Here is a 27,580-nt window from a genome sequence, read left to right as displayed (position 1 = left end):
AATATTCGCGAGCCGTAGAAGAAATACGGGGTAAATACGGGGGGAAAGGTACACTACTGTAGAGTTAATTTTCATCCAGTTACATCCTCAACATCGAAAGCCGGGGTACTTCGGCTCCGCATTTAGTCTGTCTAAGCAGACAGAAAATGCGCGGGGGGAGGGGGGGGGGATCAGTAGCTATAAAAAACGATTATACACACTCAAAAATGGGCAGAGACAAATACAATAAAAAAAATCATGTCTGAAATTATGAAGTTTACGCGTATGTTGGCTGTCTGTGCCTCAGCGGCCACAATTGGTGCGGTCCCATTTAGGGTTGGCCAAACCGTCCACACAACTAGTGGTTCAATACAGGGCCACGCTGCACCTGGAGTGTCTGATGTTTCGGAGTATTTAAGCATTCCTTTTGTAGGTTGATTGTTTTTACCCAAATAGAATTCCCACGGTCCTATATCAAATTTCTAACCTTGCCACAGGCGAAGCCTCCAGTTGGAGACCTGCGGTGGGAACCGCCGCAGCCTTTCAATGGAACATCGCAGATTAATGCTGAGAAATTTGTTTGTATAACCTTTGATATCCTTAAATTGCTATTGACAGAAGAAAGGGCGCTTCCTGCCCAGCGCATACTGGCATCAACATGGCGGCACTCGGCAATTATTCGCAATACGGAATTACGCCTCAAGGCGCTGAGATAATTGTGTCCTTCTTAGGCCAAACTACTGACGTTTTCTCAGAGGACTGTCTTACACTGAACGTTTGGGCTAAGCCGCAGACTAGAGAAGATAAAAAGGCTGTTATGTTTTGGGTCTATGGAGGTTCATACAGTAGTGGAGGGTCCGATATTCCAGCATATAACGGAAAGTATCTGGCTGATCAAGAGGATGTGATTGTTGTGTCTGCAAAGTGAGAATACTGCTCTTAGACTCACGAACTTTACTAACTGAGATAGCTATCGCCTTAATATATTTGGCTTCCCAGGAGGTCCAACCATTTCAAATAATCTCGGCCTTCTTGACCAACGGCGGGCCATAGAGTGGGTACGCGATAATATTGAGGGATTCGGAGGAGACCCTAATCGTATCACAATGTTCGGAGAGTCTGCAGGCGGAAGTTCAGTGGACTATTACTCTTATGCGTGGACTTCTGACCCAATTGTGGCCGGTTTCATCGCTGAATCAGGCACGGTATTTAGTCCGGATACCCAAGCAAGTGCTGCTTCGTCAGCTACGAATTGGTACGCTGTTTCTCAGACTCTCGGGTGCGGCGATGCATCTGGAGACCCAGCTTCGGTGCTTAGCTGCATGAGATCAAAGAGCTGGCAGGACGTTCTGAATGCCATACCTGCCGCATCCAAAATTCCCGGCGCCTCTGCGAGCTTCGGTCCTACTATTGATAACATCATTGTTTTTTCAGACTATATCAGCCGTTCTGTGAATGGAAATTTAATTAAACGACCAATGATGATTGGGAATAACAACTGGGAACCTGGATTGTTCCAACCTATGCTTGCCGTTGAGAATATCACGCTACCCAGTTCTACATGGGCCTTCTTGATGTTTAGTCTTTTTACTTGTCCAACTTCTTATCGTGCTTTGGCTGGACAAGTTAACAAAGTCCCAACTTGGCGTTATCGTTATTTTGGGAACTTCCCCAATATGCAATTATCCACCCCGTCAGAAAATCAAGGGGCCTGGCATGGAAGTGAGATACCGATGGTCTTCGGCACGGATATGGATATTCAAGACAAGGTGGCGCGGACGGCTGAGGAAGAGATTATGTCGACCTACATGCGCAAGGCTTGGACAACTTTTGCAAAAGATCCAGTGAATGGGCTGGTACAGTAAGCCCCCCTATTCCAGAAATATGCTGTTGAAGAGCAACTAGTCGTTTATTCATCTGTGGCATAGTCCTGAAAGCTAACCTTTTTAGATACGGGTTCCCTGAATACAACGCGAATGGGAATACCTTGATACAATTAGCGATTAATAATGAAACCTCACCGAATCCTACAAATCCTGCCCAATATGATACAGGGTGTCCGATTGTCACTGCGCTAGTGGACTTGCTCACTGCTCTGTAGTTAGAGCACTAACAACTCAGTCAGACCGCCTTTCAAATTTTCGTTCATGGTCAATCATATATAAGTATATATTATCAATACCATTATATATGTTATAAAATAGCGAACACTTAATTCCAGATCCTTGCCGGTATCTGCTGAACCATAATCTGTCCTCATAACTAATTCATACCTGATACATGCAGTCACTTATCTATAGCTTATAGTTAGAGATAAACAATGATCTTTTTAGATATTGCCTAAGCGCCTATTACAATCCGCGGGATACAGAGTGCAGCGCCGTCCACACGTTCTTGATAACCATCCCTAACGAGCCTACACAGCTTTTCTGCCGATTTCGTCTTACCAAGGCGCATCAGCGAGGCTGCAAATACATTCACGGTGAACATTTGGTCAAGTAAACGCCAGTTCCGTCCAGCTGTGCGTAGGGCTTTCGCCGCAACGTCAAGCATCTAGAGACATGTTCTAGCTGCAATGTTGATGATTACCGGGTTACCTGGGCACGTACCAAATTTCAATATGGGAAAATGCTGGGTCCCGGAAACCGCCCCGTCCATTCCCAATGAAAAATCTCTATACATGAAGGGCATGCTTCTTTAATGTTAACATGAGTTGTGTATTCAAATGTTGCAACCCCTAAAAATACGCCAAACCCGCCCTTCTATTATACATAGAGTCCCAATGCACCGTTCTTTCCCATGTCTATACAAACCGCACCCGCCCACATGATAATTTATGTTATTAAACTATTGGTACATCTCATAGCCCCATCCTCTCTTCAACCGACCACCTCTTCTCTGCCCTCATAATCAACTCCTCATACACCGTCCACGCCAGCGCCGAACTCAGCGCTTTTCTTCCCATTCTCAAGCCAAGACCACTCAACAGACCCTTCCCGCCATCCTCCCTGATGATTAATTTCAACGCATAAAACATGTTACGATACTTTCCCGGTTGCAGCTGAATCCTCGTTTTCACAGCATCAAACGGGTTGGTGAGAGCTGTTGCTAGTCCGGCAGAGAGTGCACCTGATGCGAAATTCACAGTCGACGAGGAGATGTTTTTGGTCAACTGTTTTTGATTATTATTGTTACCGTCGTTAACTTTAGTAGTGGTATTATTGCCGATGATTCCCGCGAGTGTGCGTTTGAATTGCTCGTAAAAGGCGACGTACAAACCCGCATACGGAGCGTCGCGGACTGCCGTAGCACCAAAACCCGCGAAAAGTCCTCTTATACCCTCCGTCTTGAAGATATCCTTGGCAGCACCCAGTATGCTGCGATAAGCATAGTAGTCCGATTCATACCGTACTTTGATCACAGTGACAGGCATCATAACGAACCCAGCCGCGGTGCGCGCAACAGCACCGGTGAGGAGATTCCCGGTATGCGATAGTTTCGGTAGTGCGGAAGAAGTGTAATATGTCTGCTTATTAGCACCCTCGGCGAGCGCGATTGCCGGTCCTCGTTGTGCGACTTCCTGGCGTAACGCGTTTAGGGATGTGAAATATAGCGCGGATCCGAAACCTGTTCGAAGGGCGGAGGGGAGTGTGCCGCGCCATAGATTGCGGATCGGGTTTGGAGAGGAGATGATTGAACGGATTGTAGAGGAGAGAGAGGCTGTGCGTTTGGATTGTTGGACGCGGGTTTTGAGGAGGTCGGCCGGTTGGAGGAGGATGGAGGAGGAGAGACCTGAGGCTAGCCCGGCGAGGAAATGGAATGTTGTTTTTGATGCTAGAGGGATTTTAGCATGTGAAGTTAAAATTCTTGGCGGGTTACTTACAGGCTGTTACCTTTTTACTTGTTTGCGAGGGCGGCGGTACCGCCGTGGGAATATGTGACATGGCCGACGCAAGCCAGCTGACGTGCAGTGCTGGATTTGAAGCTAGTTCAATTGCGCGATTCCCAAGTTCATGGTAGCATAAAAGGGTAAATATGGTGAGATTGGTAAGTAGTGAAGAATCTGTTATTGCATAGATTCTTTCTTAATCGGCGTTTTGTGGAAGATATGTAAACAATGAAGAGGCATCAAACAGTCGAGGTGAAGTCATAGCAGGAATTGACGCCCCACTTGTATCAAATCGCGAGCTGCCGATTGGCTTATATATCTGAATGCGACACGCTAGTCCCTTTCCGGAAATGACGTCCATGCTCGCAATGAACCCTAAGGGGAATATTATAGCAGTTAAATTGGTTATGAACACTTGAATACGAGTGGGTCCTGAAGCGATGAGAGTAATATTAGGGCTCATTATACTAGGAATGTGGGTTGCATCCAGTTCCAGGCTTGAAACAGATGTTAGAGTACATTAGAAGGTAGATCAGTGTAGATATTATTCTCCATCGTCCATGGTTACTTACGTAATTATTATACGTGAATCAGAGAATTCATCTCATAAGTAATAACATATCGTTGGGTAATCGTTAACATTATAATTCATTGTCCTCGTCCCAATCCAGCCCGTCGATCCACTTGATAAAGTCCGTCCCATCATTCAGCCACTCGTCAGCCAGCCAGTCCGGGGGAATTAGGTTGTTCGGCACCACTGGGGGAACCGACACAGTAACATCTGTGGGAGGCTGGTCGAGCACGTACTCCAGAATGTACGAGATGACCTTGCGGCCCTGTTGGCAGATTTCATAGTTACCCTTCTGCGGTAGAATGATGTATTGAATGTGCGAGACGAGGATGCTGAGGTTTTGAATCACTTCAGAGCGAGGGAATGGAGTCTCATTCAGCCGTAGCTGCGGATTCTGCGTCAGACGGAGGAGTTCGATGGCGAGTATCCCTGCTGAGGGAAGGCCAAAGTAGGGAATCTAAAACGTTAGAATGAGACGACATTGGTGAAATGGGAAGAAAGGTGAGGGTACCAGCCATCCGAGTTCGCTGAAGGGATTGCTGCATCGTTGACCGATGGCAATCTGGGTAAGAGTAGCTGTGAGGATCTGGTGCGCGAGGCTGATCAGAGTCTCGGGCCCGGTCAATGAATGCTTGACTAGGATGCGCTGCAAGAGAAAATTGCTATACAGGAGATCGAGATGGATGTAGATAGGAAATGTGTTTGTTAGCCGCAAGGCACTTTCGGTTCTCTCATCCCACCGGAGGAATGACGGAAGCTCACTGCGCACCTGTGAAAACAGATGCGAGATTTCCCTGAAAGAGAATGAGTAGGTTATAGCAATGGAGTGACTGGGAAGTTGCATACTCCGCTTGTTTCCAGATGTTCTGATAGTGGGAGTCAAGAGAGAGCTCCATGACAAGCTCGCGGACGTGGGCCAGTCGCAGAGATATTCGGCTCCACGAGCTGCCCTTGATGAACCCCTTAGTGTTCCAACCCTGCGAATCCAGTTTGCGGATAGCGGCCTCCCGAACGACCGGCTCGGCGACTAATTCAGCCGGTGCCAGGTCCAAAGGCGGCTGGATGCGACAAAAGCGATAGGCGATCAGCGGTGGACATCCCAAAAACGTTGCCAGCGCCTTGTCGCAGGTATAGGCGGATACCATGAGCCGCTTGCGCCCTTCGGCGAGGAAGAAGGGCAGATCGTCGCCAGTGTCGAGCTGGTGATAACCCATGGCGAAGAGCAGGGTCGAGAGCTCTCCAAGGCGCTTCCGTGGTCGATAGTCTGGAAATTAGCTATTAACTCTCCACGATGCCTTGATGAGACATACCGTAGTCACCACAGACCAAGGTCAGCAGGTTGATGTGTTGCAGCAATAGCCAGCCGAGGGCATCGCCCATAACACCCATACTATCGCAGAATTGCAGGCAACGGTCGCTGCCAGCGGTGGCCAGAATGCCTAGGTTCTTGTGGTCGGCAGCAGAGAGGCCCAGGCCGTTGAAGAGCGGGTCGTCGACGGTCGTGTGGGCGGCGCAGATGCCGAACATGGTGATGATAAAGCCGACGGCCTCCCAGCGTCCCGAGAAAGCAATGAGATACTCGTCAAATGTCATGGCCGCGTGCGTGACGAGGTCGCGGGCGGTGCCTTCGAATAGCCGCCGCGAGAGCGCTAGAAGGCGGGATTGTCGGTCCAGATGACCAGAAACGCTCCTATACATCCCCTCAACAAGGTCGCAGATGGTGCGGATGGTAGGCAGGTAGATGGTGCTCTCAGTACTACTATCCTCACCGATGATAGCCATACGACGGCACAGCTCGAAGTCATCAAAGAGCAGGGACAGTAACTCTGCGCCTAGCTGCGCCTGGAAGTCGTCGACCACGTAAACACCATCTTGCACACGGCGTGGACTTAGGTCAGGCAGTGTTGTGATAGACGAATGCTGCTTCAGACTGGCCTTGTTCTCGCTGTAGACTGCCGAAAAGCTAGTAAGTCCTAGGAAGCTCGGAGTGGAGTTCAAAGCCAACTGGCGGCTCCAGTCTTTGATATATTGGTCTCGCGGAGCCAGCGGTGTCTGTGCAGTCCCTGCTATCGATGGCCGTGCCTGTGTTGGCTTTAGCCTGTACACGCAGGTAGCAGCCTTACCCTTGCGGCGACACCGGCCACATGTAGGAACGGTATGGTCGCAGCGGAGCTTTGATATGCGACAGGGCTCGCACGACGATGGGAGCCCGTTGTGCCGACGCATCATGAGGAGGTAGTACTGGAGGACCAGAACGAGGCAGTAGATGGATATATAGTACTATATTCGGAATGATCGGAGTCGGCGTGGGGATCGGGGTGGGTGGACTCCAGTTGACGAGAGCTCCTCCAGACATCACCCTGATGACTACATGGAATGAAATTATCACCCTAGACGCTATCCACCATATTCTCACCCTAGACATCCATTTATATACAATATACATATCCTGCGAATGGTAGTTTACCTACGCTCCACGCCAATTGGGTTGTGTCTGACCCCACCTCAGCCGCTTTCAGGACGGTAAGGCGACTATTAGTTATAGCTTTTAATGTTTTGAATGTTATTTTGGAATGGTAAATAAATTCAAGTCCTTTTAAGCTCGCAGTTTATGAGCCGCAGCTAATACTGCATGGAAGCTCTCATGCGGTTGTAATCACCTTGAGTGATGGGCTCGTATTTGGCCGGGTTATCGCGGTTAGTACATGCTGGAAGGCATTCAATCAACGTCGTCGGATCTGGTGCGAGGAAATAAGGAATTGAATATCGTTCGCGAGTCATCCTGCTTGCTCCAGTAAAGCGATCGCTCAACCGAGGCAGTCCAACTCGATGGTTCGTAGATCGGAGATAGTCTACACTAACTATCAGTCATTATTCATGTAGCCAGAGAGTGAAAAATACCATTACTCCATCTTTGCAGCAAGTCCCCAACATTCATGATAATCGCATTCTTCACCGGTGTCGCTGGGATGAATGTGCCCGGCTGAGAAGGGTCCTCTACCTCTAAGCCACCACAGTCATCTTGGAATAACATTGTCATGGAGCTCCAGTCCGTATGCGCGGGCATGCGCGACATGGCTTCACTTTCAAGCGTTCCTGCTGGAATTGGGGGGTAGTGCAACAGCCGCAATTGATTATTATGACCAGAATGCCGCTTCACAAGGTGCTCTTCGTCATCTAATCCAATGCCGACGGCCAGAGCACGCATTATATCGGATGCAGCCCCGAAGCATTCCCAATAGAAGCGAGTCATGAATACCCTGAACTCTGGAAGCAAGTCTTCCGGAATCCATTGATTTGGCTGGTCCTTGTTTTCGTCACTTCCTATGTCATAGCTTTCCTTTTTCATATCGTTAGCCTGTGAGAAGAGTTGCCTACGCGGCCAATCCTACTTTATAGTCGGTAACTTCTCGTAGCTTTTCAATCCGCTCTTCGTCATTCTCTTCACTCATGGCCTGGGAGACTTTCTCAAGTCCCGGCCAGGAGTAGCCTCGGTGTACTGCCCATCCTTTAGGATGAGGGGCTTTGAACTTGTCCTCTTGGCTCAGAGCAAAGAACCGACGAGACCAGTCAAAGGCTTCATCGAGCAACGCATCTGGCAGGGCATGGTTTACGATATAGACAAAGCCAACCTCTTTACTAGCTTTGACAAGTTCCTTTGCAACACGAAGCCGAGCGCTTGTGTCGGAGGAGTTCCAGGCAGAGAAATCGACAATTGGAATATTTGACATTTTGCAATGTTCAGAAATATCAATACCAGTACTTAAGCATAAAATCGTACGCTGAGCAAGACGTAGAGCAGACCTGAAGGTGACGCTTATATATGCGGGAGATAAATGCTGGTCGGGGGCTGACCCCACCACATCTTACGTGAGGGAGAGCATTCACGTAATTTCACGATCGAATCAGTGATGTTATTTTCGGATTCAATGTGCGTCCACCAACCACCGAGTGAGCGACCCAAGGTATAAGAAGCTTTAAGCTGTAAGTTGTAAGTTGTAAGCTGTTCTGCATCGACGCACAGAGTTGAGTCGCCCATCGCATGACGTCTTTATTTACTTTTCGGTTTGGAAGCCGACGATGATCGATGCATCGAATGAGTCATTGTGTTCCATGCACAATTCAGTGGCAGGAATAAAGTATAAGCAGTGCTTGTGTATCACTTTTTAACTGTAACACGAGAAAAAGATAAAATGCAGAGAGTGAAAATATGCAAGGTGGACGATTGGGCCGCTGCCAGCCTGTCCGGGTGGACCGGTTGCCGTGGCAGGCGCTGGCGGCGGAGACTACCAGTGTTTCCCACTCTTTAGCACAATCAAACCTCAATTTTCAACTCAATCAATCACTATTTCTCAAGGAGTGCGTTCTTTGTGCTGACAATTGTATGCAATCTTCTGACATGTGTGCTGACCCATATCACTCCTGCTCCAGTCCCTCATTCAAGTCTCGAACTGATACCAACCCGAGAAAAGAAACGGTCGTTGTTGACATTGAATAATCACACCCAAGAGGCCTTACAACGTACAACACCTCAGAAAATTTCGCAATTATCAATTAAACTCTGCTTACTGCAACGAGGACTGGCAAACCCCACGGTGTCGCGGGTTGTTACCCGGTCGCAATGATGAAGCAGTCGCTGCTGTGCCTCGTGGCATTGGTGGCTTCTCTATCCTGGTGCACAGAAACGGCACCTTTCATACAGCCCATCGACGGAGAATTCCCAGGTCAGCAGGCTGCAAGGGTTATGCGAATATTAAGACGCGACGACAGTTGCCCATCCGATTATAACGGCTGTTCTGGTCAAGGAAATTCCAATGTCTGCTGCAAGTCAGGAACGACGTGCACGGTCGATGCCGCCAATAACATCGCTTGTTGTCCAATAGGAGCAGCGTGTACAGGAACATTAAGTGGGAGTACGACAGCTGGCGGCGGCGGTGGTAATGGGGCAACGACATCGAGCTTCATGTTTCCGCAGAGCACGTCTGCTACTACCACCACGTCTGCACCTCCAGTAAGCATCACTGGCTCGACGGTGGCCGGTGGTGCGTACCCATTCGTGTATATTCCGACCAGTTTTGCAAATGCTGCTACCTGCGTGTCATATTATTCTTTCTGTCAAGAGGAATACACAAGTTGTATAGTATCCCTCGGCGGGCAGTATGGCGTAACCGTCGCCGGCGCTGGAGGGGGCGTGACAGTACAGGGTAACACTGCTGTGACATCAGCATCAGCAGCGTTATCAATATGCTCGAGTCTGAGTACACAGGCTTGTTATGGGCTGCGAGAAGGATATTGCACGGCCTTTGGCACCGCTTCGGCCAGCAATGGACAATTCGTCACAGGAAGCTATGCGCCACGGCGGAGATCTAGCTTATCCGAAATTATTCTTGCTGCTGCAGCGGGGGTTTTAGGGATGTTTATATGATGCAGATGATAGAAGTAATCATCACGATGATTTATGAGGATTTGGAAGATCGGCCTGGGCTGTGGCGTTGGCGCGCGTTTTTTTTTTCTCTTTCTTTCTTGTATATGGAATGTGAATATGATATCTCTTGATTTATTTGTATAAACTCATCTTATTTATTACGTCTTTGAGGTCTAAATAAGCATAATCCACCATGTCGGATACAGGCATATCTGGAATGTGAAGTGTCAGATCTGATCTGGAATGCGGAGGAAGCCTAAGTTGACTCCACAAAATCGGCAGCATACATGATGCCGTCTATATAGTTAAATTATACAATCTATCTATCCACTCCATACAATCCATGAATTGTCTGCACAGCGTCTACTAGCAACTCTTCCTATGATGTAATGGGACCGAAGCAGCAGTCTATTTACAGGGTGCGGTCGCCGGGCCAGCTATCGATAAGCAGCACTTTGTTTAGTGGGCCGCGATCACCAAGACCGAATATCAATTATGAGCTGATGAAAATAGTCAATGGACTTCAAGTTTGGTAGATCTGGTATAGTTAGGAAGCAACCGAAGTGTCCCTATCGATTGTTGCTTGCAGAGTTTATAAGTTTTACAAAATGCGGTGTGCTGCATAGCGCTCGTTGGGCTGTGCCTGACAGGTGTCAGCCTGTCGATTATCGCCTGAGACCCATGCCATTGTGACTTTTGAGTCGTTGAAAGCATAGACTGTGTCGAGACAGCGACTAATTAGTACTAGGGGGCTTGAGCAAATCCTGTGTGCTGTGAGGGGCTAGCCCGGAGCTGGCCTGGCCGGACGCCGTTGTGGTGGTTGTGGTGGTGAGGGGTCGGACCGATTGCCCTGCCAACTCACTCATCCCAGGATCACCCAGTCCAGCCATTTTATTTCACTGCCAAAAACCACGGAGTAGCCAAGCAAGAAAGAGAGTCCTTTAGTGGAGTGTACGCCGGTCTTCAACAGTGTAAGTGAAACCAATCTAAACTTACGTGGTGGTGATTGGTGGCTGCGAGCAGAAATCGGGTGGTTGGTAAAAAGAGGCTGGGATGCTATGCCGCTATCCATAACCTCCACCACCGCCTGCTGATTTCGTTGCTTTTCACCACCCATCAACCTTTTTGTTTTTCTTCTTTATCTCCCTCATCCACATTTGACTTGATCGGTCTTATACGAACATAGCTGAGCGATTTCATCTACGTTGCGATCTTTCTGCGTGTTACAGCTTGATTTATTGCTGCGCAGGAACTAGGCTATTCTCGCTACCAGCTCAGCTCATAAACCGTCTCAGATTCGAGAGCTATCACAATGCGTGCCATTCCGGTCGTGACGACCTTTTCGGTCTTGCTCGCTACGATAGCACAGCTTGCACAGTCCACGCCGGTTCAACTCGACGAAAACGTTGCCGAAGAAGACATCATCGAAAACACCCTCGAAGAACGATCTTGCTCCAATCCATGCGGCTACTACAGCCAGTTATGCTGCACCTCATCCCAAACATGTACAACAAACAGCCTCGGCCAGGCTGAATGCGTTGCTGGCTCAGCTGGCTCAACTGGCTCTGGGTCATGGCAGTTCTACACCACAACATTCACAGAGACCAACCTCGCAACAGTGACATCCGTCTATAGTAGCTACATCACCGCGGCACCCACCAGCACTGCTACCTGCGCCGTGTCGTTGGGCGAGAGCGTCTGTGGTACAAGCTGCTGCAGCGCCGAAGAGATTTGCGATAACGGCGTCTGTGTTGCTGGCAGCTCAACCGACGAGGCAGCCACAGGAACAGCCTCCCCCGCAGTCCGTCCAACCAGCAGCGGCGCCGAAACAGTTACAGCGACCGCCTCAGCAACCACCACCGTCGGCTTCATTGCCCCCGTAGGAACCAACGGCGCCACTGTCGTCGCCCAAGCATCCGGCGGCCATGGTCTAAGCGGAGGCGCAATTGCCGGGATTGTCATCGGTGTGATTGCCGGTGTCTTCCTGCTGATTCTATTGTGCGCCTGTCTCTGTATCCGTGGAGTCGTTGATACCGTGCTGGGAATGCTTGGTCTCAGGTCGAAGAAGCGCAGAGACACAACCTATGTCGAAGAACGCATATCCCACCACTCTCATGGCGCCGAGCCAGCGAGACGGACATGGTTCGGCACACGCCCATCTCGTCCAGACCACGGAGAGAAGAAGTCTGGCTTTGGAACGCTGGCCTGGCTTGCTGTAATCGCCGGAGCCGTAGCGTTGTGTCTAGGCCTAAGAAGACGGAATAAGGAAGAGGAGAAGTCGGAATACAGCTACGGTCCTGGCAGCTCTTACTATACTTATTACAGCTACGATGCAAGCGAAAGTGAGTTGATCATCCCGTCAGATTGAAATATCGAAGACTAACAATTCAACAGGCAGCGCAAGTTCAGATGACCGTCGAACTCGTCGAACCAGAGACTCAAGATCTGATCGAAGATCACGTCGATGATGATCGGATCGACCGGTTGTTACGAGAAATACAGCGAGCTGCATTGTTTTTTTTTCTATCCTGCATGAGGTGCACCCTCCCCTCGGAGTTTATCAAGCTATTCTTTTACCGGTTTATGTTATGGATGATGGTATTAATGACTGGATGTAAATATCTTTCAATTGTTGATGTTGATGTTGCTACGATGTATATGAAGATGAGAAAAGAGGCACATGTATTTATTATTAGATAGAACAGACTGCATCCGAACAACGGACGCAGCAATGATGATTAATCCAACTTATCTCGGGATTCAGCTGTTTGGCATTCTCCTGCTCTGTTTTACAGCATTTCAGCCAAGAGGAACATTAAATTGTAAGGCAGTACTTCCATTTCCATGCCTTGCTATTCATATTTATGCCAGATAATTGAGATGTCGCTGACGTTCTGCATTGTCACCGTCACAATACTGTGGGTCGCTGGAAACCCTACCCTTCCCGATTAGGATGTTAATGCTTTTTTCCTTGTTTGGTCAAGTTACCCATGGAATAGCGTCATAAAGTGGAATATTCAGGTTTAGATACGATTATTCTTACATAGTACCTCTCAAGTCTCCTCTATAAATTGTAGGTATCTTTATACTTGGTTGCATATGTACTTATATCACCCTCATATTTCAAAAAGTAGACTAAGATCGCCCCAATAGCTTTGTAGTCGCTCCAATAATACGTGTATTTTTAGAGTAAAGTGGCGAGTATTATGGCATGGTCAATGCCGGGCGTCTGTGTGAGTTGGGGCAATGTTCAACTATTGTCTCCTACGGACAAGTGACTTCCCTGCTTTGCCTCGGAATTTCGTGGAAAATTGATAGGACTTGCAGTGATGTCATAATGAGAAGTGCATTGATACAACTTAACTGTTGATATACTGTCTCGAAAATCTCTAATGCTTGCATGTATCAACCGGATTGGAGTAATGATGAGTCATGTACCGTGACAATTTCTTGATTATCAACATCATAACTACAGGTATATATATAGCGTGTGGTATCACTATTCATTATTTATCCTAACACATAGCTTGAAAGACCATCTGACAGGGTGTGAATTTGGGTGGAAAAGTTTTCAAATAGTCCAACTGAGCGGTTTGAAGGGTTTATTTAACAGTAATTTATCAATCCTTTCAAATGTTGGCGCTTGCCGATAGTTCCTCATGAGGATATATTGCGTTGTAATATGATTATTGTTTGTAACATCCATAGTTCAACCGTTCTTAGACACATGATTTAGCCATTCGCGGCCAATCGAGAAGCCGAAGACAGTCTTTTTAAATGCGCAACGCCTAAGTCTCCTCGTCGCCTGGATTCTCTCTGAAGGCAGTGAAGTTTCAGTGGAGGTTCATCTCCATAACGTTGAGTGCAGTCTTCGGATATTGTTCTCTTGATAGAAAAGCTCATAGTCGCAATAGCTGCTGAAGTTGTAAACATTTCTGCGTGGTTTTTCTTACGAAGTTTAGTCGGTGCTAATTTTAATTTGTTCGGAGAGGGATCCCCAGGTCCAAAGGCATGAGACCCTTCTCGTGGGGATGGTTCTAAAACTGACTTCCCTACGCTGAAGTGCACGAAGTGTTTGCCAGCATAAGATTTGGTAGACGGCTGGGCTGAGGCAACTTTTGACGTTTGCCGGGTCTTCGAATTTTGTATTTCAAAATCATCAGCCGTGGCAGATCGCGTTTTAAATGCGCTGGTGTGGAATCCACTCCAAGTATTCTGAATCGAGGTTTGTTGTGCCTTATTTGCGTGCTGTTGTGCTGTCTGGCGTTGTTTAAGTTGTGAAGTACCGAAACCCTCAAGCTGCATCATAGCCTGGTGTTCCTCCCGGACTGACTTGGGCAAAGGAGGATTTAATTTGGGATAAGAATCGAGCATTGAGGGAGGAAAAAGGGTGCAACCCTTTCGATTAATCTGTTCTGGACTCATCTCAATAGATGCGTTTTGCGAGCGCATCACTTCTTGTTGTCTGTGGAGTTTTTTTAGCTTATTAGAGTAATAATAGTGACTAATATGGTGAATATCACCGATATGTACTCTGCTGTCACCATGGATTTGAATATTATTGAACTGATGCCCCTCGTGCGAGTTGTCGTGAGGCTGTCCGGAGTTCCCCATAGTCAGCGGCGATCTGTTCCCGTAGTTTGACGGACTAGCTTTTCCTCAATAGCTTTTGTAGAAGCCGATGGCACGAGATCGATCGTCTTGTAGTTTGATTAAGATTGCAGGTTGTCAGGAATTCAGTTTTCAAGCCTGAAGTTGGTGCAGAGCGGGTGGTAGCGCAATGATATTGATTGGTTGAACGCAAGCTGTCAATCAACGCGGCCAATAATTCGCGAGTTCGTCACTGGTTCTCGCCCTGGATTGTCGCGACTTATTAATCCCAGTCTTGGGAGCCTTTTGGATCAGCATGGGCTACTATTATTGAATCCGTTTGGGGGGATGTCCGGTAACTTATATTAAGTTGCCACCGGGGATAGTTTAAACATCATTAACTACTGCCAGTATAAAATAGGTGGGCAGCTTTGGATTATTTGGTTCAACAAACAGTAAATTTTTTATGGTTTAAGACCAAGGCAGCAATTTAATTTATGAAGAGTTAACGACAATTATATCACAGTTAAAAAGGTCAAGCCACAAAGGAAAAGCAAAAAGTCACTTTATATGCCGTGTTTCCATTAAGATGCGGAAAGAAATCGATGACTTCAAAATCATATTCGGGTGTACCCATGCTGTGGTCTATTCGGTGTCCGCCACACTGTCATCATCTTCATCCTTATCCAAAATACCTGCAAGTCCTCTTCGGTGCCTAGAACGCTCTTAACACGTTGCTCAATGTTACTGACGAGATATGTTCTAAGCTCCGATATCACTGATTCTTCCAAAGGCTCGATCATATGCACCACTCCGCTGACTCTCAGGCGAGCTTCTTTTAACCCAAGCGCTGGTGAAAGGAGTCTGCTAAAGAGAGAAGGACACTCTTCATCACTCACTGATGCAATTTCAGGCATTGTTATATCTTCCCAGAAGTACGTTTCTCAATCATCGCAGTTTCTGAGTAGAACCTCGAGAACACCAACTGCGTCTACGAGATTTGCCATCTCTGTGCCTCAGTGATGATCTGGTCGAACTTTCTATCAAAATTGGGGTCTCCCAGTTTATGAGACATACGAGACCTAGCTTCTTCTCAGCTCGTCCTATTGGCTGTCCCTTCGTGCAAGACCCTTGCGAATTCTAGGCCTATTGTCATCTTAAGGAGGCCGCTTTGGAGGAGTTAGTAAACTCGTTCGCTTTCAAAATTAATCAAGCGAATGATCAGCATATCAAGGAGAGCGAACTATTGTGGCTTGGCTGCCGAAAATAGCCCAAGGTAGCCTTTACCAAGGTGCTGAAGTAAGTTGCACATTTTGACCAGGATGGCCTGTCATTGGCGTGCTGCCCTGGATGTTTGCCGTTGTATTGCTCCGGATCAGGCAGCATAATAGATGCAGCGCCTTGTTGCTGTTGAAGCTTTTTGTCTTGCTTCGTGGTCATACTGGTAGAACATGGTTATACTTGGAGCACTGGACACACGTTTCATTGGGCCAGGAGCGACCAAAGGGAAGATACTTTATGTGGTAAAATTAGCACCTAGAGGTGAATTTCACTACCAACTTGCAGGGCCAGGTAACAAGACGATCAAATAAGAATGTTCCATACCTTCTTCATCTTTCCGACGACACTGACTGCACTTCATATGGTGCAGTCGCTTACGGACAGATGGTCTGTCCGAGAAATTCAAGAAATCCATTAGAAAAGATGTTTTGTTGTCAACCCTATTTATAATGGAGATAGGGAGAGCTCGAAGTTGTGGCGCGTAGCAATTAGGAGTTGCTCACAAAAGCATCATATTATACTCTAAGGGTCTGACAAGACATCAAGCATATTCTGGATGGCTTGAGAAAACAGGCACCCCTTCCCCTTTTAAATAATCTAGTCACCTTTTCGACTAAATTCCCTGATCGCAATTACCGCAGAGATTTTGAATAAGGTACTATACATCGCAGTCGCAGTCACAGTCGCAGCTGTGGTCGCAGTCACAGCCGGTCTGGCGGTCAGGCTCTTGTGCTGTCTGATTGGACAGATAGCACTGCACACAGCCTTGCCTATGGCATCTATGGAAATAGTGCGATGCGTGCATGGACTCGCTCTTGCATGATTTTGTGGGACGGCTTGGTTGACTGGCTAGCTCTATTCAGCCTGTCATCGCATTTTCCTTCTTAGTTGCAGACAATTCTCCACTAGATATATGTCTAAGCTACAGTAACACCACGTTTTCATCACCGTGAACCTGCAGCTTGATGCGCAAAATATGTTGAGAGTTTTGAAACCTTATTTTCAAAGATAGATGTAGTTGCTTTGTAAGATATAACATATAGTTTACATAATGGCCGGATAGAACATAAAGAGAAACCCTCTTCTTCTCTTCTTAAATCTCGCCTTTTCTGCTTTCATCTCAACTGTTTCTCTTTCAAATTCACAATCAACCATTTCATCATCAATGTCTGAACTAGATTGTGCCAAACTACTGCACTATTACTGGGTTTCTCGTTCCGCCCTTCTGTCCTATGACTTGTCGCCAGTGCGAAACGCGATAATGCCATCGTCAAGCAGAAGAGATTGACACAACTCCGACCCACCTGCAGCAGCCTCGATTTGATAATGGGCTGGTCAAATATTCATACAGAAACTGGTCCAAGGGGCGAAAATTGTAGGATTCATCTCTGATTATTTTCCTAAACTTCATCACGTAACCATTTACAAGATGGTCATAAAAATCATTAAATAGACTAATGCGCCATCTAGATCTTCTATGGGAGCTGCTGGTGCAAATGCCAATCCCACTGTGATATATACATAAATAGACAAATTCATCAAAATAACATTTTGAATCGCGAGCAGGAGTAGGGACGATAGTGGCAGCCTCAGGCAGCAAGGCATAAACTGAGTCAGCAGCCACAGCGGCCCCCGCCTCAGCAAGGCAACTTGGAGTCAGTTCAACCTCCCTCACCGTTTTCTCGGCTCCAGACAGACACCTCGCTTCACATCGCCAATTCCAGTCATCTCACTTATGTATCTACCGAAAAGCCCTCATTTGCACTAGTGACATATATTTCAGAAGAAACAATTCCTTCTTTTTCTATACTTCCTCGAGTCGCTCTCAGCACACCACTGCGCCCGAAGACCTCGGATCCGGACCCCATCCCATCGGAAAAGTTCATTCGGCCTTCGAGACATCTGAAGCCATGCTGCAGGCTCAGAGTCAACACGTATTTTCGCACCAGCACCAGTATCCCCAAGCTGAGCCTTCCTGGCTGCACCAACAGCAGCAGCAACATCACCAGGCCCAGCACCACCAACAGCATACGTCGCTTGCTCAGCAGCATGCGCAGGCTCAGGCTGCTGCCGCCGCTGCTGTAGCGCAGCAACAGCACTACAACCGCATTGCAATGACAGGGAATACTTCCGGTGCGGTCACCGGCAGTCAGGCGCAGGCTCCAGCCAATGCCGCCGCAGGCATGGGCACTGACGCAACGAATGCCGGCATCGATGGAGGAATCAGCGAGGAGAATCGCAAAGTCTTCGTTTGGGTGGCTGAGCTTCTTGACCCAAATCGACGTGAAACTGCTCTCATGGAGCTCAGTAAAAAACGAGAACAAGTTCCGGAGCTCGCGCTGGTCATCTGGCATTCGTTTGGTATGGACCCCCAGTCTCAGCTGATAACCCCTTCTTTTCGCTAACGTGGATGATAGGTGTCATGACTGCCTTACTTCAGGAGATCATTTCCGTGTATCCTTTGCTGAATCCATCTCAACTCACTGCTGCCGCCTCTAACCGGGTGTGTAATGCATTGGCATTGCTTCAGTGCGTTGCGTCTCACAACGATACCCGCACCTTGTTCTTGAATGGTGAGAAAACCAGAGCACTGTGAAATTTCAGATGTAGCTAATATGAATTTTGTGATTAGCGCACATTCCTTTGTTTCTTTACCCGTTTCTCAACACTACTTCCAAATCTCGACCTTTCGAATACTTGCGTCTCACCTCTCTCGGTGTTATCGGTGCTCTTGTTAAGAACGACTCCTCCGATGTGATCAACTTTCTTCTGACAACTGAGATAATCCCTCTTTGTCTTCGTATAATGGAGACCGGCTCGGAGTTGAGCAAGACAGTTGCTATATTCATTGTTCAGAAGATATTATTAGACGATACTGGGTTGAACTATATATGTGCTACTTATGAGCGCTTTTATGCCGTCGGTACTGTTTTGAGCAACATGGTTACGCAATTGGTAGAGCAACAAACCGTGCGACTTCTTAAACACGTGGTTCGTTGCTTTTTGAGGTAAGTCGACGAAACATTTTCGATTCGCCTTATATATTGTGCGAGGTCTAACTTGAGATTATATAGACTGAGCGACAACAACCGCGCTCGCGAAGCATTACGACAATGTCTTCCAGAACCACTTCGCGATGCTACCTTCTCATCCGTCCTTCGTGACGATGCTGCTACCAAGCGTTGTCTAGCTCAGTTGCTGATCAATCTTTCAGACAACGTAGATGCCGGCAACGCCGCTGGTACTGCTATGTGAAATATGAAGTGTCCAACTCCTTGATACATCGGTGATTATCTCACGACATGCATGGAATGGTTTACGGCGAAATCGGATCTTTATTTAGGCGTACAAAGATTGCATCAAGACTGATGTTCTCGTTTCTTCATACATTTTCCTTAGGCAGATGCGCGGCAAAGACTTACCGGCACTGCTCGATTGGGCACGATGCGATGTTAGATTCAACATCATCAGTCGGCTGTGTTTTATCCGTGACCTTTTGTTTTTTTCTTTTCTGACCGTCCATCCGGAAGAACTCATCAACAACTCCTTCGCTTTCTGTCATGATTGAGAATATGGGATGTTGGCTGGCAGCGATGACCTAGACGGTCCGGTATACTTCGCTACATATTTGCTTGGGATTCTTATATTTGATTATTGCATTATCACGGCCATCATATCCATTCATCCCCTACTTGTTTTCTGCCCCATAGACTTTTCGCTGAACGAGAGATACCAGGATGTTCGAATTTCCCTGTTTTGATTTGCACAGTCATGTTCCTTTCCACATCTTTTCCTTGCCACGGGGACGAATTGATTTTTGGCTTTCCTCCCATCAGTTTCTCTCGCGCCGGTTTGCTCGTCAGTTAAACTGACTGGCTGGTCGGCAAGAGCATTCCGTGGAGGTTCTGCGCACTGGAGGCTGGCGTTTATGTGTTTGCAAAATCCACTGCATGATGTACTCTATTATTCTTCCGGGGACTGCGTTGCGCCTTTCTAGACATTCAAAAGTGAGCACAAAGCTGGAATGTCTCTTTCGTTGACTGGTGATTTGTTTCCTGTATGTCTGCTGCTGCTATGCCGAAGATTCTTCGGCTGGAAACACATGCTGCATTTCTCACTGTATCGTTATCTTCACCATAGTACTATTATTTTAATTGAACGCGAGACATCCCTACATACAACTATATTTAATGTTGCTAATATGTTAACACGTGACTCCCGCTTGCGGCTAGGCCCGAATCGCTAATATAACCAGAATCAGCGCAAGCCACGTGACCCGACGCGCTGACTGCAGCCTCGCCCGTTGATTGGCTGTGCAGAGCCCAGCTTGGCGCCGGCGCCCCTAATCAGAACGCATTAAGACCAAGAGAGCCGCAGGGATCACGTCGCGCCTCGATTTTTATACCGAGAGCCCGCGTCCTGTCTTCCCTCCCCCAGCTATCCAGACCACAACCCAAAACGCATTCGGCTATTGGATCCATCCATCTTTTTATTTTATTGGCATTTTTGTCTTTCCATCTCGTGCTCGATTGGCCACCCTACACGTCCCCTTTTTGCGCGCCCGGAGCGCTCGTCATTCCGCCGCCATGGTCTCGCGAAAGCGCGCTCACTCCGAAATGGAGGCTCAGCCGGCCAAGCAGCCCGAAGAACTGAGCTTGCTGCAACAGATTCGGAACTGCTGGGAATTCTCTTCACTGATGCAGTACATTTACTTCTTTGGAAAGGTCTTGAAGATAGACGAGGACTTTGGAATCGAGGTACCTTCGCCCCTCTGCAGATGACCCATACAAAGAAGGACTAGCCTTCTTGTTGGCTTTGCTTCCTGAAAGCTGTATATCGGCTGAAAACTTATGGTCGCGATTCGTTGTAAGCTAACCGTTGGTCATCGCAGGAATTGGAAATGGAATGTCTCAAGCCGGAACCCTCGGACAAGCTGATGGATATTGGACTGTCGCTACTTAAATTCGTGTCGTCGCACCGGGGATTGTCGTATGTTTCATGAGTCTCCACAAAAGCTATGAACAAGTGAAACTGACTTGCGTTCGTCTGAAAGGTTTGAGAATTTCGACGAGTATACGCGTCGCCAGTACAATGCGAAAGGGGCCCATCTTGTCAACCCCTTCGGTTACGATGAAGAGCCGAATAAATTCAGAGACTTTGATGTTTTTCTGAAGCTCAAGGTATTACATCAACTGTCCCTGTGGACGTTGTGGAACCCGGATCGCATCCGTGAGAAGATGCCCGAGCAGAAGGAGTCGGAGCAGCTACAATGGGTCCGTTAGCCAACAAAGCATTCATTTGTGGGTCTTCAGCTAATTAATCATTAGAGAATTGAGGAATTTGGATGGGACAGTGATGACCGCATTTACTACGTCTTGGATGATAACCGTTTATATCGTCGCACTGACCCCGCCATCCCTCCTCCGGCTCCTGCGAAACCCAAAGCAAATTCTAAAAAGGCCAGAGCCGCCGCCAGAGCTGCCAAGCGAAGAAGAACTTCTGGTCCGGCTGAAGAGGATGACGAGGACGTGACAGAAAATGGACATGGATCCAGCGAAGATCCTTCGGGCGGCTACAAGTGGGAATGCGTTGCGGTTACCCTCAACGAATACCAAGAATTCATCGAAAAATTCCGAAAGACGAGAGATCCTAATGAGAAATTGCTTAGGGACCGACTCACTGAGATTGTTTTGCCAATCCTCGAAAAGGCTGAAGAAGCCGAAGAACGCAAGCGCCAGAAACGAGAGAAGGAGTTATTTAGCCTGCAACTTCTAGCTGGAGCCAAGAGGTCTAGTCGTATTGCGGACAAACAAGAGAAGGAACGACGAGACAAAGAAGCTGTTGAGGCAACTCGCAAGCATGAACTAGATCTTGCGGCGGCTCGCAAGGAGCAGGAAACTCAACGCAAGTTCGAGAACGAGCGCCAACATCGTATAATGACCCGTGAACGCCGAATCAAGGACCGCGAGTCAAAACGCATTCTACAAGAGGAAGAAATGAATCGACTACAAGAAGAACGGATGAAACTCGAGTCCGGTGAAGGCAGGATTTCAGAAAGGCAACTTAAAGCTGAAATGGAGAAACGCCAAAGGCAAATGGAGGAGCTCGCAGAGGAAGATCAATGGATCTTTGACTGCGCTGGCTGCGGCGTTCATGGAGAGAACATCGTCAGTCTTTATTCTTTCCACTTGAAATCTACGATGCTAAGAATTATACAGGATGATGGCTCCCACAGTGTCGCATGTGAACGCTGCAACGTGTGGCAACACAGCAAATGTCTGGGCGTCACCCAGGAGGATGCTGAAAAGGATGATTTTCATTTCATTTGCACAGACTGCAAGCGTCGTGAAGAAGAAGCCAAACGGCCCAAGATTCCGCCACTCAAATTCCGTATTGGCTCTGCATCTCCTGCAAGCCAACCTCGTGCAAAGAAGGAAGAGGAGCAAAGCCCTTCAGCTTCCAGAGCTCCATTAGCTGTTCCGTATATGCAACCGACCGCAACTACAGGTATTCGACAGCCCACACTGCCACCACCTCTTCCGCCGGTCAATGGTGCTGCTCATCCGCCATCGCCAGAACGTCGGCTCCCGCCCGTTACAAGACTCCCATCATTCGATACATTACCAATACCCCCGTCTCCATCCAAGACATCAATCGGTCCAGCCTCTTCTCCTTTGAGTCTCCCACCTCAACCCACATTCATTCATCACCAGCCTCAGCCTCAGCAGTCAGTACAGAGGTCATCGTCAGCACTGCAAGACATCCTTTCTGGCAATCCTTTATCTTCTCACCGCCCCTCTTCTTCTCACTCCATTCAAAGCCAGGCTCACCGTTCACCTATTCAAACCCGACCATCCATGTCACCGACGCAAGGCAACCGTGATGTTGGCCCATTGGCAGGTTTTCCTCCATCCACTCTATCAAACGGGTCTGTCCCCTCCACTCCGTATGGCCAACATCGGCCGCCTCTTCCACAGGATCGCGGACTTGCACCTATTTCTTCAAGCTTTGATCGACGCACGTCTTTCTCCGACTCATTCACTCATGCATCTCCACCACCTCCTGGCTCTCAAAACCTAGCGCTATCCGGTCTGAGCCCGACCAAAAACTCACCACGTCCCGTGACAGCTGGCAGCATCGGTGGCGCCACCATCTTACCGCCAATCCACCGACTAGAGCCGAGTCCCAAACTGATGGGACGGAGCTCCGCGGACGCACCGATTCCGCCGCCAGTCAAGATGATGACTCCCGAGCAAGAGGAACGCCGGCAGAGGGAAAACCAGATTGCTGCTGCAGCTGCAGCTAATTCTATTCCACCCCTGTCATCTTGGAATATACAACCTGAGCAACCTCCACAAATACACCGGAACCATTAGTTGTAGCAATATCTGAGAATTGCAGATATGTAAAGGACAGCCATGCCGCCGTCCGTGAATAAATATGCAGGAGTTCGTTACGGGGAATTAGTTACTTTTTGCAAAAGTATTCTGGTTAGGCGGTCTGCATAATACGTGTACGATGGTTTCTTTTTTTCTCTTTTCCTTGTGTTTCTTGTTTTGTTATTCTCATAAGATACCTTTCTCCATCTTCAATTAACCCAGCTAAAAAAAACCCCCGAATTAGAATAATCTTTCCATCCCAAATTCAATGTTGAATGATTTAGTTTTAAAAAAATACAGTAACGATAAATTTCAAGACTGAGATCTGCAAAAGCCGCATGTCGTCGGCACGATTAGCCTCCGAGTTGACATTATGACATTTATTTTTCATGACACATCACATTTCAATGTTTGATATCATCTCGCGTAGCGCGGTTGTGATAAATGAATTCCCACTATTCCCGGGGACCTATTTGCATAATTCTCTGCATTGGATGGAAAGGTTATTGATTTTTTTATTGACCAAGTTGGGTAGTCGTCCTGAATTTGCGGTGTATACCGTTCTTAGGAGGATACATATGTAAAAAGCAAGTTTTCGCAACTGATTTTTAGGTTTGGTAGGGTAGGGTAGGGTTCTTGCACACCGCGATTTGAAGATTCGTATTTTAGGCAATATTAAAATAATAGGGGTAGGGGGGACCTGGAGAAAACTCAATTAAAATATTAGATCGGATGATGTATCCGCTGCTTCCAGAATTACATGTAGCAGAGACGGTCATTGAGTAAGTGTAGTGTATTTACGTTTTATTGACTTTTGTTTCAATGTTGAAGTCATGTATTGATTATATTTGTGATATCGCAGCAATTGTCACCAAATGATCATATAATGCATGCCTTAGGTATATGTAGTCGGCATTGGAATTCCTCAAGTACTATCCCAACAAGCCCCGGATAAATTGCCTTCTTCAAATGTTATATAAACGAGTTCCATAATCAAGACGGTATTTGTACTATTGTATACGAAGTCATGATCAATACTGGAGACCATGCATTGTTCGACAGATCAGTATACATCCCGCTGATTCTGATATGTCCATGCAGTCGGAGAAGAATGCAAACACGCGCAAACAAAAATCTATATGCATACATATGTACAGCTGCTGCTTTCCGGGCTGCCCACTGCAAGCTGCGACAAATGCTAACATTCGAAGATGCAGCTACCGATATACATACATCTACATATCATATGCGGTCCGGATAAAACCAAACTCCCATGACCTTTTCCCAATCAGGCTGCCGCTTGCTGCTGGCGCTGTGCAGGCAGTCATGTTCCAATCGTCCGGATAGCCCTTGCAACCCAGACACCAGGACCATGGTCGGTGGGCTATGCTATGCTCTCCACGCGGAGTAAGGATCATGATCAAGGATGTGATTTCATGCAGCAGGTTACACAAAAACAGAAACGCCGGCATGTTACCACCTAGTTAGTACATATGCAGTGCCTTGCACATAGTTATATACTTAGTAGCAGTGCGGCAGTACAGTACACTAACTTAAGTCATGGCTGGAGCTGAGTCAGTGACGCGGCTGGCTGAGCAGGTAAGCTCGGCGCGCGACTACACCGACACAAGCCGCCAAGGATTCAATATGTAACCAACAGCAATGCCGCAATGCGGCGCTGCTGCGTCACGGAGACATCAGGATTGACATTGTACCGTACAGCCAGCGGTTAGAACTAGAGCACGGTCACGTTATTTGCTAGTCAGAATCTGTACTTTGAGTTTCATCGAGATCGCGATTGAGAAAATCACCGTGTTGACTGTATTAATGGATCAGGCTGGCTGTTAGTACACAGTAAATTCAACTTAACTGAGCAGAACCCGAAACTTGAAGGAAGAGCGCAGTCCGAATCAGGCACCAGTGTCTTAAAGTTGGGCATCTGTCAAATCCCTAGGCTGCATACGGTAGTAGGATATGACTAAATAAAGTTGGACATGCAGAGCAACCGTTTCTGTGTCCCCATACGTATTCAGAAGTGAAGTAAAATAAAAACAGACAGATAGACAGAAGCTTGTATAAAAAATAAAAACTAAAAACATGAACATGAACATTCTCGCGAATAGGAATCCAGCCGGCTCACGAAATCTTGCCGACTGGAAAATAGGGTAATGTGCAATCCCCTTTCGGAAGGAGCCCAGAACGGCCCAACGGCTAATTCGCAGGAAAATAGGCGCGCGACTCGGGAATAATAACAAGCGAGTTTGACCCAGGGAACGCTAGGCCCGATCAGAGAACGCACAGACTGCCGTCTCTCTCCGCAACGCTTCCTATTCGCTGTATTTCCCACTGGCGCTGGTCCCCCGCAGTCGCGAACCACATTTCGGATAACCCTAAACCTTCTAGCTTTCAAAGCCTAGTTTAGGCCCGTGGAACCCTTTTGACCCGCTGTGGCAGGCTTGGCATGCCTCCCCCCCTGTGGCGTCATCACGATTGGCTGACTCGTCAGGACATTATATCCTGGCCTCATTCGGCCCATTAGCGGCTGTTTCTGGTTATGCAGACTAGCACTCTTTGAGCTTTCCCTGCAGTACTACGAGAGAACTATTACCTCTGTCACCATTCATGTTGTTGTTCACGATCCTGTGGATCTGACTGATGGAGTAACTACCGAATACTGACGACACATGATCAGCAGCATATGTATGCAGCCGAAATCGTTTTCAGCGGGTGGTGGGCCAGGGGGGAAAGCTTCGAAGATCAGGAGGGAGATCATGCCGGATTGGTATCGATATCGCGAGTTCCACGGGCCATCGCTCTGCAGCTATGGTATGTGCCAGAGGAACATCTAGAGATTTGCTGTCATCACTCAATACTAAACATTCAATATTCAATATTATCATTATCCCGCTGGCTAACGAATACAAGGTTTGCAGTGCTAAAGCTACTTGTCGCACAGGGAGATAACTCGTCATTTGACTGAGTGACAGCACCCTGACAGGTGACAGCGGAGAGTGGCCGAGCGCAGAGTTTGGCTATCCCTGCGGTCTTTACAGCACGGTTGACTGGTGACCATCACTATCACTTCCGGTTGTAGCCATACCGCCAGGTTGTACTTATATTTAGTACTTGGTACTAATATCTCCGTAAACGCCGGATTGACAGTGACATTGTCTAGACCTAGTCAAGCGCCGAGCAGCTAGGCCTATTGACTACTAATACGGATACAGATCAATTAATAAATAATTAATAATCATCTGGCGGTGGATCAGTCAACCGTTTACATGTACTCTAGAACGAAATTACCAATTTCCTACCAACAACACGATTCTATAGTCAACGCGTTGGTTGGTCAGGATCCCGTGTATATCGGGCCGATGACCCCGATATACTTGTACTAAAATACATCGATGATGTTACTCCGTACGGTGCTAATTAGTATGTATTATGAATCTATTTTTACTATTTTATTACAGGCCGATGATAAAACTTGCCGAGTCATAATAACACATCATTGCAGATGGATCAATTTTAAGTAGCGACTTAATGTATCCAATCTAGATTTTCCCGCAGGATTGGGATAATATGCGATCAATTAATGCTAACAATTGGGAAGACAGGCTGACCTGACAGGGAGGATAAGTATGGTTCCAGATGCCAAATAAGGGCGCGGGACTTTTAACCCCTTTTTCGGTTCGCCTAGTGGCTGCGCTATAGAGGATCTAGGCTGGCAGTTGTTTAGTTTTATTACTTTACGGATTGATTTCGGATTAATTTGTTGTGAAATGAATAAATAGAACAGATGGAAAATGTATATTATAGATTATAGAATAAAATAGAAATCAAAGAAAAGAAAGCTTGAATTCGAATAAGAATTCAAGTGGATGCGTCAACTAGCGAATCACAGACCCCAGATTGCATGTTTTCTTTTTCGCAACGGCCAAGTCGCAGATCAACTCGAAGGCTACTCTAGTAAAGTTGAAAGCTAAGACTGGACTTCAAATTGATCCACCTGCAGGATAGCAACGAAGACTTGCATAGACTTAAGTACCGACGCATATCACACCTTCATTCCCCATTACCCTATTCCAGCAATTATCGATATGAGAAGGGAAATTGACACTGAAACATTGCCGGCCACGAGTCTAGCCCAAACTCGTCGATCACATGTACACATACATATAGAAGCCAGTCACGCCACAGAAGTTAATCACGGAAGTTTAGTCGTGATGTGTGGCTAAAAGTAGATAGCATGGGGTAGAAAAAGCTTGACCGAGAACAGATAAAGAAAAATTAAAAAGATAAACTTTTGTTAGAATAAAATCTATTTTATAATTTGCTAGGACTTAATTCACTAAATTCCATGATTGCCCGAGAAGAAGAATTTTATTTTTAAAGTTTTGGCTGGTGGGCCTAGTTAGGGAGGGCTGAAGGAAGTCATTGTTTCCATGTTGCCATGCCATTGCCAT

General features: G+C 47.2%; 11 protein-coding genes across 11 annotated transcripts; 5 read left to right on the top strand and 6 right to left on the bottom strand.

Moving 5' to 3' along the window:
• Positions 1 to 237: 237 nt before the first annotated feature.
• BGW36DRAFT_397179 (putative carboxylesterase) lies at positions 238 to 2,080 on the top strand (the record flags this gene model as incomplete). Its single annotated transcript, XM_046218262.1, has 5 exons — positions 238 to 412; positions 436 to 557; positions 605 to 903; positions 950 to 1,840; positions 1,930 to 2,080. The coding sequence occupies 5 exons, from the start codon at positions 238 to 240 to the stop codon at positions 2,078 to 2,080; spliced, it is 1,638 nt and encodes a 545-aa protein (XP_046072183.1).
• A 592-nt stretch (positions 2,081 to 2,672) lies between these two features.
• BGW36DRAFT_378786 (putative mitochondrial carrier protein) lies at positions 2,673 to 4,144 on the bottom strand. Its single transcript, XM_046216147.1, has 2 exons — positions 3,863 to 4,144; positions 2,673 to 3,813 (listed from the first exon to the last, which is right to left on the bottom strand). Exons 1-2 carry the CDS (start codon positions 3,921 to 3,923, stop codon positions 2,840 to 2,842), a joined length of 1,035 nt encoding a protein of 344 aa, XP_046072182.1. The 5' UTR covers positions 3,924 to 4,144; the 3' UTR covers positions 2,673 to 2,839.
• A 365-nt stretch (positions 4,145 to 4,509) lies between these two features.
• Positions 4,510 to 6,032, bottom strand: BGW36DRAFT_296122 (putative chromatin structure remodeling complex protein RSC3; the record flags this gene model as incomplete). The annotated part of the gene is made up of 4 exons (XM_046211238.1): positions 4,510 to 4,896; positions 4,951 to 5,233; positions 5,286 to 5,703; positions 5,750 to 6,032. The coding sequence occupies 4 exons, from the start codon at positions 6,030 to 6,032 to the stop codon at positions 4,510 to 4,512; spliced, it is 1,371 nt and encodes a 456-aa protein (XP_046072181.1).
• A 1,029-nt stretch (positions 6,033 to 7,061) lies between these two features.
• On the bottom strand, positions 7,062 to 8,170 carry BGW36DRAFT_295937 (thymine dioxygenase; the record flags this gene model as incomplete). The annotated part of the gene is made up of 3 exons (XM_046211221.1): positions 7,062 to 7,291; positions 7,341 to 7,779; positions 7,832 to 8,170. 3 exons carry the CDS (start codon positions 8,168 to 8,170, stop codon positions 7,062 to 7,064), a joined length of 1,008 nt encoding a protein of 335 aa, XP_046072180.1.
• A 536-nt stretch (positions 8,171 to 8,706) lies between these two features.
• On the top strand, positions 8,707 to 10,192 carry BGW36DRAFT_168532 (uncharacterized protein). The gene is made up of 2 exons (XM_046209630.1): positions 8,707 to 8,821; positions 8,949 to 10,192. The coding sequence occupies exon 2, from the start codon at positions 9,061 to 9,063 to the stop codon at positions 9,862 to 9,864; it is 804 nt and encodes a 267-aa protein (XP_046072179.1). The 5' UTR covers positions 8,707 to 8,821; positions 8,949 to 9,060; the 3' UTR covers positions 9,865 to 10,192.
• A 984-nt stretch (positions 10,193 to 11,176) lies between these two features.
• BGW36DRAFT_359265 (uncharacterized protein) lies at positions 11,177 to 12,232 on the top strand (the record flags this gene model as incomplete). The annotated part of the gene is made up of 1 exon (XM_046214060.1): positions 11,177 to 12,232. The coding sequence occupies one exon, from the start codon at positions 11,177 to 11,179 to the stop codon at positions 12,230 to 12,232; it is 1,056 nt and encodes a 351-aa protein (XP_046072178.1).
• Positions 12,233 to 13,413: 1,181 nt separating this feature from the next.
• BGW36DRAFT_407484 (uncharacterized protein) lies at positions 13,414 to 14,478 on the bottom strand (the record flags this gene model as incomplete). Its single annotated transcript, XM_046219042.1, has 1 exon — positions 13,414 to 14,478. The coding sequence occupies one exon, from the start codon at positions 14,476 to 14,478 to the stop codon at positions 13,597 to 13,599; it is 882 nt and encodes a 293-aa protein (XP_046072177.1). The 3' UTR covers positions 13,414 to 13,596.
• Positions 14,479 to 14,996: 518 nt separating this feature from the next.
• Positions 14,997 to 15,706, bottom strand: BGW36DRAFT_378774 (uncharacterized protein). Its single transcript, XM_046216146.1, has one exon. It carries the CDS (start codon positions 15,369 to 15,371, stop codon positions 15,072 to 15,074), a length of 300 nt encoding a protein of 99 aa, XP_046072176.1. The 5' UTR covers positions 15,372 to 15,706; the 3' UTR covers positions 14,997 to 15,071.
• Positions 15,707 to 16,794: 1,088 nt separating this feature from the next.
• BGW36DRAFT_378772 (uncharacterized protein) lies at positions 16,795 to 17,377 on the bottom strand. The gene is made up of 2 exons (XM_046216145.1): positions 17,206 to 17,377; positions 16,795 to 17,110 (listed from the first exon to the last, which is right to left on the bottom strand). The coding sequence occupies exons 1-2, from the start codon at positions 17,338 to 17,340 to the stop codon at positions 17,006 to 17,008; spliced, it is 240 nt and encodes a 79-aa protein (XP_046072175.1). The 5' UTR covers positions 17,341 to 17,377; the 3' UTR covers positions 16,795 to 17,005.
• A 268-nt stretch (positions 17,378 to 17,645) lies between these two features.
• On the top strand, positions 17,646 to 18,990 carry BGW36DRAFT_295739 (putative cell differentiation protein; the record flags this gene model as incomplete). The annotated part of the gene is made up of 4 exons (XM_046211206.1): positions 17,646 to 18,096; positions 18,153 to 18,308; positions 18,368 to 18,743; positions 18,810 to 18,990. The coding sequence occupies 4 exons, from the start codon at positions 17,646 to 17,648 to the stop codon at positions 18,988 to 18,990; spliced, it is 1,164 nt and encodes a 387-aa protein (XP_046072174.1).
• A 1,158-nt stretch (positions 18,991 to 20,148) lies between these two features.
• On the top strand, positions 20,149 to 23,307 carry BGW36DRAFT_168406 (uncharacterized protein). Its single transcript, XM_046209629.1, has 5 exons — positions 20,149 to 20,492; positions 20,627 to 20,724; positions 20,789 to 21,008; positions 21,063 to 21,902; positions 21,954 to 23,307. Exons 1-5 carry the CDS (start codon positions 20,322 to 20,324, stop codon positions 23,109 to 23,111), a joined length of 2,487 nt encoding a protein of 828 aa, XP_046072173.1. The 5' UTR covers positions 20,149 to 20,321; the 3' UTR covers positions 23,112 to 23,307.
• The last annotated feature ends 4,273 nt before the right edge of the window (positions 23,308 to 27,580 follow it).

This window comes from Talaromyces proteolyticus, assembly GCF_021365285.1.
Source record: "Talaromyces proteolyticus strain PMI_201 chromosome Unknown BGW36scaffold_6, whole genome shotgun sequence".
NCBI lineage: Eukaryota > Fungi > Ascomycota > Eurotiomycetes > Eurotiales > Trichocomaceae > Talaromyces > Talaromyces proteolyticus.
Note: the sequence above shows the minus strand (reverse complement) of the source record. Positions and strands in the feature narration are given on the sequence as shown.

Bases quoted from the DNA above. Each gene is read 5' to 3' on its own strand.
- BGW36DRAFT_378786 (XM_046216147.1), bottom strand. From the start codon at position 3,923: ATGTCACATATTCCCACGGCGGTACCGCCGCCCTCGCAAACAAGTAAA. The intron at 3,814-3,862 runs GTAAGTAACCCG...AAATCCCTCTAG, and splicing joins AAGTAAAAAGGTAACAGCCT to CATCAAAAACAACATTCCAT.
- BGW36DRAFT_168532 (XM_046209630.1), top strand. From the start codon at position 9,061: ATGATGAAGCAGTCGCTGCTGTGCCTCGTGGCATTGGTGGCTTCTCTA.
- BGW36DRAFT_378774 (XM_046216146.1), bottom strand. From the start codon at position 15,371: ATGCCTGAAATTGCATCAGTGAGTGATGAAGAGTGTCCTTCTCTCTTT.
- BGW36DRAFT_378772 (XM_046216145.1), bottom strand. From the start codon at position 17,340: ATGCCTTGCTGCCTGAGGCTGCCACTATCGTCCCTACTCCTGCTCGCG. The intron at 17,111-17,205 runs CTAGATGGCGCA...GATGAATCCTAC, and splicing joins CAGCAGCTCCCATAGAAGAT to AATTTTCGCCCCTTGGACCA.
- BGW36DRAFT_168406 (XM_046209629.1), top strand. From the start codon at position 20,322: ATGGTCTCGCGAAAGCGCGCTCACTCCGAAATGGAGGCTCAGCCGGCC. The intron at 20,725-20,788 runs GTATGTTTCATG...TTCGTCTGAAAG, and splicing joins TCGTCGCACCGGGGATTGTC to GTTTGAGAATTTCGACGAGT. The intron at 21,009-21,062 runs GTCCGTTAGCCA...ATTAATCATTAG, and splicing joins AGTCGGAGCAGCTACAATGG to AGAATTGAGGAATTTGGATG.